Source organism: Austrofundulus limnaeus, unplaced genomic scaffold, assembly GCF_001266775.1.
Source record: "Austrofundulus limnaeus strain Quisiro unplaced genomic scaffold, Austrofundulus_limnaeus-1.0 Scaffold1082, whole genome shotgun sequence".
NCBI classification, from domain to species: Eukaryota; Metazoa; Chordata; class Actinopteri; order Cyprinodontiformes; family Rivulidae; genus Austrofundulus; species Austrofundulus limnaeus.
In genome coordinates this window covers 20,367-29,750 of record NW_013953484.1, presented here as the reverse complement: position 1 = coordinate 29,750, position 9,384 = coordinate 20,367, and the positions used below count along the sequence as shown (strand labels likewise).

The 9,384-nt window shown below is 38.7% G+C and overlaps 1 protein-coding gene across 1 annotated transcript in view; it reads left to right on the top strand.

The window, feature by feature from the left end:
* Nucleotides 1–9,384, top strand: part of ttll4 (tubulin tyrosine ligase-like family, member 4) — a gene marked incomplete in the record, with an annotated part of 35,654 nt that overhangs the window by 6,011 nt on the left and 20,259 nt on the right. Inside the window, 5 exon segments of the mRNA XM_014030575.1 lie at nucleotides 938–1,367; nucleotides 2,515–2,686; nucleotides 2,763–2,839; nucleotides 4,662–4,707; nucleotides 7,430–7,548. Of these exon segments, the coding sequence (XP_013886029.1) occupies nucleotides 938–1,367; nucleotides 2,515–2,686; nucleotides 2,763–2,839; nucleotides 4,662–4,707; nucleotides 7,430–7,548 (844 nt within the window).

Below are 9,384 nucleotides of genomic sequence, written 5' to 3'. Positions count from 1 at the left end.
TGAGACAATTAATCGCCCAGCAAAATTGTTATCGTGACAGGCCTATTCTTTAGTAGCTACATTTTCTTCAAGCTGTTTCTTCTTTGGAGTACTTAGTTTTGCCATCTTCTGTTGCCCCTTTTCCAAATTTAAAATGTTTTGGTGCTGTCAAATTTTGAACTGACTTAATTTCTTTTCTATGAATAAAGCGGTTTCTTCACTGCAAAAAATGTCCACCTAACCAAGTTTTAAAAYCTTATATCAGCCAAAAAGTCTTTTAGATCTTGTTTTGAGACTGATTTACTAAACAAGAACTGATTGTGTAAGAATAATAATCTTGTTTTCAGAATGTGTAAGATTATTTGTCTTGTTAGTCTGAAAATTTGACTYAAATTAAGTCAAACATTTCTACCAATTGAGTAAGAAAATTTTACTTGGTAAGATTCTTGAAATACTTGATTTGACTCAATTTTTTCTTATTTCAAGAATCTTACCTAAAATTTTCTTACTCCACTGGTAGAAATGTTTGACTTAATTTGAGTCAAATTTTCAGGCTAACAAGACAAATAATCTTACACATTCTGAAAACAAGATTATTATTCTTACACAATCAGTTCTTGTTTAGTAAATCAGTCTCAAAACAAGATCAAAAAGACTTTTTGGCTGGATGTAAGATTTTAAAACTTGGTTAGATAGCTTTTGCAATGTTGGAAATGTCGGACTATGTTTCAATGGTAATAAATATATATTTATGAGATTTGCAGATTATTGTATTTAGTTGTTATTTAAATGTTACACAACCATCACAGCCTTTTTGGATCAGTACTGTTTTTACCAACAAATAGCCAACGTCAGTAGCTTTAAAGAGAGCAGGGATTGTCCAGTTTGCCCTTCTTAAAATAACAATAATTGTGTTTGATCCACCTCTTCACACCTTTTCTTTGTTTTGTCTTCTCAGCATGAGACAGGAGACCGTTTGTCTTCACCACCTCCTCTGTGCCTTAGTCTTTGTAAAAATCAGGGAGCAGCTTTGTTGAAGAATACCTCAAGCTACAACGGCACAAAAGCAGAAAAAAGCACAAAAAGACAAATGAATGCTGCACAAAGGAGCAACTCTGCTAAAACAAGAATAAAACACTGTGAACCACAAAACATCCAAGTAACACAACCAAACAATCGGCTGCTTGTTGAAGGTGGTCCTCCGGCCATCTTGGCCGACGCCACAAACATCAAGCACCAAAGTGGAGCGTTGCTCCATGTGACCAAGCAGGCCTTGGAAAGTCTGTGTCCACTGGGAGGGARCAGAGGTCTCTGTTCCTCTCCGTCCAGCTTCATGCCGGCTGCCATCACTCAGCATCTCCACACAACCCAGCTGGATGTTGGAGAAGGTAACTGGTTAATGGGTGTGTCTGTTTGTAAATATCTTCTGAACCATCATGTACAACTGATTAACATTTGGAGCCAACCTGATTGAAACTGAATGTTGCAGCTATCGACTTTAGCAAACATTAAAATATATCCACAKGGTCTTAAAAAGTCTAATATTTGAAAATAAAATTTTAGGCCTAAAAGGTCTTAAAAATGCCCAGATTTTCATACAAGGTCTTAAATTTAATTTTGTCAAGTCTTAATTTTTTCTACYTTTGATCWTTCCTGAGAACCSTTGGCTGCATAAATAAAGAAAGTTAAGAGTCGTAGTCAGAGGTTGACATGATCCGTCTTCATGAGTTTGCTACTCATGATTAAACTACTAATCCCATGATAACTGCAGGCAACAATGGCACAGTTTACTTCCATGTTTTTGACCTCTTTGCCGCTACAACGCCCCACATACAGGAGCTTATTTACCTGCTCAAAAAAAACAGAAGATCAGTCATGTCCACTGCTTGTTGTTTAAACATGGGAAAGTGTGTTTTCAATGAGACTTGACTTGATATCAGTGATTTTTTCACTCAGTTGAAAGCAGTTCACAGCAGTCGGATATGACCGTTTCACTCAAATAATTTAGTGTTCTTGTATTAAAATTAAATATTCTTTAAATAACTAAATTGATAGCAATAAAAGGTTTCTCTTATAAAATTTCTGGGACCATTTGAATGTTTCTGTTAATGCGTCGATTTGGTCTTAAATGTCATTACTAATGGTCTTAAAAGGTCTTTTAAAAGGTCTGAAATTTAACTTACTGAAACCTGCATGAACCCTGACAAAACATGGGCTAAAATTTGGTGTGGTTGTAGCTGAGACTTTGAGTGCCAACAGGTCACATGAGACCTGTGTGTAAAACTTTGGTGTTCAAGGCTGCAGGTGATTATTCTTTAATTTCTTGTGGTCTAAAATGTCTGATACTGAGCATAGACAGATTGGTATTGAAGTTATATAACTTATAAGACTTTTACAGAAAAACGTATTGATTTTCCTGTAATTTTGAGTCACCAACTCATCAACGGCTGCAGTCCAATGAGATGGTACTTAAGGGTTGCAGCCAGACTCAGCATTTGAACTTATACTTCCTCTCTGACTCTTACTGTCTGACAGATGTGGCTTCAAACCCTGCAGGAGCTTTGGTTGGTTCTGTAACCACTCAAATCTCAGCCATCCACCTCACCAGGCAAGGACAACCTGCCAACACATCGTCTCCATCCCTCTCCTCTTCCACCTCCTCGGCACCAGCAGATGAACTGCTGGTTGGAGAGGCTCAGCAGTCAGAGTGAGAAACAGCTTCTCAGTCAGTCACTTTCCTCCTCCATCGTTTAGTTTTGAGCACTTTCTTTTGTTTGTTCCAGCTCGGAGTGCGTGATGCAGGTGGATGAGGAGGATGAAGAGCAGCACGATGAGCTGGAGACTGTCTGCTGTGACAATGGTAGGATAGCAATCAGGGAAAACGTGGAAAGTTACTTTCACATGTTACAGACGAGAAAAACTCAGGGAATTTGAGAAAAGCATTAAAAATCAGGGAAAACTCTGTTCTGATTTAATAGACAAACTTTCTGACGTTCAGATGTTTGCTGAAATGAAAACTCCTGAAAAATCTTAATGTCTACAGCTCAGACACAAATTTGGTTATGTGTCTGAACAATACAGACAATAATTTACTTCACATTTTTTGGAAAGAATATAGAGCCAGACTCACCAGTCTTACCCTTAATTCACACTAGATGTGGTTCCGCTCCGCTGCGGTGCGCAGCTGTTCGTTTGCACTCTCAACTTTTACAACATCCGGTCCGCTCCAGTGCAACGCACAGAGGAAGGAGCGTGTGCAGGAAGGGGTTCGTGAGATAAATCCAGTGATAAATGTGGAAGTCAGAGTAAAAAATAATTAATTCTGTGGTAGACGGACTCCAAACACAGCTGAAACGGCATGGCTGTCATCTTTTTGAAACTTCTGATTCCAAAATAAAATCCACATGTATCATGTGTGAATGCATATGCTGAATGCCACATGTATAAATATGTCCATATATTTATTAATATAGCTACAGTTTTTACAAAATTAGTTTGCCTTTGGTGAATTATTTTGAAAATACGGATGTTGTGTTTGTTTCTTTTCCTGTTGGTGCAACATGATCTTTGTAGATTTGACGCCGGAGCAGCTCTGGTATCCGGCAAAAATAGGATCAAATATAATTTTGGCGGATCGCCATCCGTTCACCGCCGCTGTGCAGAGCCAGTGTAAATACTCTCAATGGGCCTCATGCAAGAACCGTTCGTACGAACGGATTTGTTCTTAAATTGTGCGTACGAGTGATTTAGGAGAATTTGTGGCATTCACCAATGTTTTCATATTCTAAGATTTTTTTCAGATACGAACAAAATTCACGTGTGGTCCAGACCTGTTGTGTATTTTACGAGCAGTAAGTCTGCTGTTATCCAGACTGATTTTTCTCACTAATAACTTCATATTTCGTTAATTTGAAGATATTGAGTTGAAAATAAATCACACTCCATAATTATGTTGACAATAGGTTATTCTGTTTGAACTGGAATTCGATTTTCACGACATAAATTAATTAGATTAAATTAAATTGGCTTTTAATGCTGTTGTATAACACTACAGTATTAATATGAAGATCACAAACTAAAAACCAACTTAAATTATGCATTAATTGAAGTTTGGAGACATTTTAAAATGCTTATTTTCAGAACCACATCTGACACTTGTGATGGTCAGGAGGGGGGTGTTAGCGGTGTGTGACCGCTCTTCTTCTGAATAAATGAAAACTATGTAAAACAGGTGTTTACACTTAATCTCTACACTTGAACTCGTAAAGTTCTTCTTTTTAGTTTTCTCTGTCATTTTCATGAATGGACACTTCCTGATATCTGAGGCAGGAAACATAGCCTTATATGGTGTTTTTGGGGTGGTAATTATGCTAATTTCCTCTCCGTGTGTATGAGCAGCTGGATACGAACAGGTATAATTCATCATGTTTATGCAGCTCATTTACACACTTTTCCTAAAGATAGAAGAGTTTGTTGAATCTGACGTGACATGTTCGCACGAACCCTTTGTACGAACAAAAGTAAGAGAAATTTAGGATAAAAATACGAACATGTTCTTGCATGAGGCCCAGTGATAATAAAAGTTGCGTATTTGCAGCAGAGGTTGGACCGGCGCGGGGCAGAACCACATCTAGTACAAATCGGGGTTTAGACTCACCTCTTGTCCATTTTCTTCTCTTCAGGTGATTCAGACTGCTCCTCTGTTACTGATGCTTCATCCATCTCCAGGTAAAACACACAGATGTGCTTCTTGCTTCATGAAAAATTAGAAAGTCAAGCATTTGGAGAGAAAAATATCAAAGCTTTGCTTTGTGTTTAGAGCTTGTGTGTTTTATAAACCCTGTGTGAGAAACAGTATTTCTGTTGGACACCATAAGTCAGACCTATTCACTGTGTCCCCTGGGCCAAATACAGCCTTTTTTAAAAGCCTCTTGAACTTTCAGAAAGATACCAGAATATTAAACTGGTTTATCTGAATATAATGCAAAAAAAATGTGCAATAGTTAGTGGAGCTACTTCCATACATGGGGCGTCACATTATTCTGCTTTTAGAGACGGGGTAAATGTGTGCACCATAAGCAGTTTAACCTATTCATCTGACCTGTGTAGAAAGCAGTAAGGCTGCAAGAGGAAACCTATTAAACCGGGTACACACCAAACGCATTTGGAGCAGCCAAAGCAGCCAGTTTACTTGCAAAGTCTATGGTGGACACGCATCTAGGAGCAGCGCAGCACGTAGCGGCGCGTTTTGCCAGTTGAGAGCAGCGCGCAACATGCGGCTTTGCCGCAAACCTTTAGGAAACCTTTAGGAATTAAAGTTCAGAGGAATACGGTTCATTTAACTGACCTTATTTTGGTAGTTTTCTTTAACAGTTTCTGATCCAACAAAACAGCAAAACGTCTCATTCATCTTCCTCCGGTGCACTGAAACCATCGAAGTCCAGTCAGTGTCGGAGTTGAACGAGCTCAGAAAAGCTGCGTCACACAGCGGTATCTGTTCGGCGTTGCTTTCTGTGTAGTTTTCATCCTGGGGTAATGCTGGCTCTGAAGCTGTGGTACCCTCTTCATGTAGCAGTCCATCCTTTCGGAACCCGGGCCGAGCTTACGTGCAGTGGCTCTGTTTCCCTCCTGTTGCGCAATTTCGATAGCCTTCAACTTAAAAGCGGCATCATAGGAAGATCTTCTATTCTTTTCCGTGATGAGCGCGTTTGAATTTGAAGAGAAATATTTCGTCGTGTCTGTCGAAGATTAATCCGTCATGTCGTGTCTGCTACTAGCTAAAACAAAATGGTGCTTCTTCTTCTTTTTATTCGCGGCAATCACACGTCCGGCTAAAGAGCCCCCTGGTGGCTGAAGAAAAAAATCCACATATAAGCCACATGGTTCAAAGTTCAGGAAAAAAGTCGCTGCTTATAGTCCGAAAAATACGGTAAATAAAACAAAGCCATTGAATTTATTTCATCTTTATTACCCGTCATTAAAGACAGACTGGAAAAAAACCAAGACCCTCCTCCCTCTACAGCCTCTAGTCTGGTCCCGGTCTGGGGAGAAAAAAAAAGTCAGTGAGAGCACCTCCAAATTATCTAGTGAATTAATTTTCTGCTCTGTGCAACGTTCTCTTGCTCTTTAGTAAATAAAGCAAAGCTATTTCATTTATTTTATCTTCATTTTAAACATCAACCGACCGGAAAAAGAACAAGGACGCTCCTCCCRTTGCGCGTCTTCAGACGCGTTCTGTGTGAACGGACAGCTGCTGACAAGCAGCCAAACGTACGCGGTAGGAGCATTTTGGCTGCTCCAAACGCATTTGGTGGGAATCTGGCTTTAGTGGTGGATGACAAAGGATTTTTGCAGTGTTTGTAAAAGTAAAACAAAACAGAAAACTCTTAAGCTTGCACTGAATGCCCCAAGACCAGGGGCACTGGGGGAGTTGGAAGCCAGTCCACCCCTGGTGCACATAGTTTACATGTGAAAAGRCAAAGCTGGTGCTGTAGCTCAATAATGTGAAGCAAATGTTTGTGCATCCAAGAATCAAACAATAAATATATTTATTAGTGTGGAAATGTAAATGACACACAGCAACTTTGCGTTTTAGTTTACCATAAGAGAGCTGTGATTGGTTTCCAAACCTGACGAACAGTGTAGCTTCTCCTCTTTTTCCTGTCATTCTGTCAGTGTATTGTCTTTGGAGGCTGAAAGCAGCAGAGCCTCGTGGAAAGCTCTGCTTCATTGTGCGTCATGTAATTGTCAACATTAGAACTCCCCACCAAAGACTGGGAGCAGCTTCTCTGCTAAAACACACTGCATCGGGAGTGCTTTTGTGGRTCTGTTTGTGTTCATTTGTATAGACTGACAACCCCACACCCACCCTKTCAAGTAGCTAAAGCTCTGTAGAGTCAAATATCTTCATGGATCTGAGTGTAAACTAAACCTGTTGGTGGTGGACAAGTTTAAGACGGATATCTAGAAATCAGTTTGTTTTTCCTTCCTCCATATATGCCTGTCATGTAAGTATTTTTGATTCGTTGTTGTGTGTTGATGATAGTACTTACAGATTATCCCTGAGCTTTGCCATTATCTCCAAACAGGCAGTGTTTTATTTATTWATTTTTTTTATATCAGTCAGTCATTTTTTTTATCCTCCCTAGCATCACATTACAGACGCATCGTGTGCCTTGTGTTACAAAGCGGTGTTGTAACTGGATGCCAGGTACTGTTAGTAAAACATCAGTGAAGGAACCTGAAGCTGCATTACTTTTTAATCCTGTGGAAAGGTCATGATTAGCCAGTTTAATTACAGGCTGACCTGAGCTCTGATGGTGATGGCTCCACTCTGTCACTGCAGGTTGTCTCTGCTAAAAAAGACTGTCAGCAGAGTTGGGTGGTTGGCAGAAATTATTGATGAAGTGCTTCACTGCATGAGAACGGTTTGTTTCCATGTCTCTTTCAGTGTTAAGGAACCGATGATTTTGGAAACTGAAGATGACCGAGAAGAGMGACCAGCACTCGTTCCCAGTTTGTTCCCCCTCATCCCTCCGACACTCTACTTCAGCACAGCAAATGAGAGAGGTCAGGACTTTAATGTGGGCTMAAACAAAGTAGAACTTAATATGAGCTGTTCTTTTCTGTAAGCTGGAGCCACTTGTTTTTATTTATTGTCTCACAAGTCAATGTCAGTTTATTTATATAGCACATAAAAACAACAAAAGTTGACCAAAGTGCTTCACAATTCAGCCAAATTAATAAAACAACATAGCAACACAGAAACGTAGACAATAAAATCAATTTAAAATACAGAAAAACATTATATTTAAAAGAATCTCAAACTCTATCAGAATGAAAGTCCACCGCACTTAAGATTTTTTGTACTGTCCAGAGTTGTAAAGTAACTAAGTACAAATACTTTGTTACTGTACTTAAGTAGAAAATTTGGTTATCTGTACTTTACTTGAGTAATTCTTTTTCAGCGTACTTTTTACTTTTACTCATTACATTTTTACACAGTTATCTGTACTTTCTACTCACTACATTTTTAAAAAAGGTAAGAAGTAGAAAGTCGTTACTCCTATATTATTCTGAGTTGTTATTACTTAAAAAATACTATCCTGATAAATTGTGTCTCCTGGATAGAGTGAATTTAATTGTGTTTGAATGAGAAGTATAAATATATACCATTCTGACACCCTATTAGCTTGTACACAACCCATCACAGCTGCACCCTGTCAGAAAATATATTTTTTGGAGAAGTCACCTCCCAATAAATGTCATTTTGGAAAATCTAACTGCTCACTTTTACTCAGTACTTTTACTTTTAATACTTAAGTAGATTTTGTGTCAGAAATTTACTTTTGATAATTAAGTACAAAAAATATCAGATACTTTAAGACTTTTACTCAAGTTAGAGAGAAGACTTTAACTTTTACCAAAGTATTTTTATGATAAGATACTTGTACTTTTACTCAAGTGTCACTTTGAGGTACTTTATACAACACTGGTACTGTCCTAAAAGGCTGTTCAGACATTTTGATAAATTCCATCAAGTGCAGTAGGGTTGGGCAATATTGGCAAAAAAAATTCATCACAATTAATTGTGGTATTTAGTCGATAACGATTAATTTGACGATTAATCCCCTGGAGTCCATTATGTCCTAGTCACATGACCAATTTAGTGGGAAAGATTTGCTCTTTGGAAAAATCTGTTCCAAATTGTGTCAAAATTACAGACTTCAGGATATACTGTACATCAAATTTTAAATTGTGTTGATCATAAATTACAGAACTTTTTTTAATGTTTGTCATATTTGAAGCAGAGAGGATCAGCGAGCGGACTCTGCCTAGTGACATTAATCGTATTAATCATCAAGTGCCAAAAAATAATCGATTAATGTTTTTCTAACAATTAATTGCACACAATACGATTATGCCCAACCCTATTGCACAACCAAACTGCATTTGGATAGCTTAAATACAGGTCTGAGTGGACTCAAAGTTCTTTAAAAACGGCTTCACTCAGTGGAGACTGTAGTGTAGTCGAACTGTAGTTTGTTTGTCTAGAAAATCCGGTTCATTTGGGGAGGTGTGAACGTGAACTCTGATGCGGACCAAAAAAGCAAAGTCTGGTCCACCAGATCAAATAGAGTTCTGGATCAGAGTGAATCTCCGTGGGATTTTTGTAGATAAAACGAAAAAAGCAAGCAAACTCTCTTTGTTGGATTTTTCAAATTTAAAGCTGCAGCCGTGTTAGTTTACGATCCTCCTTCGTCTGCATAAAGTGCAGTTTGTAGGGCGCTATGCCCATAGACTTGAATAAGATCACTAGACTCAGCCCTGTCCACTGGTAGTGTCTGTGACATCATGGAGGAGCAGAAACAGACCTAACAGGCCAACAGCTCACAGCCTCCGTAG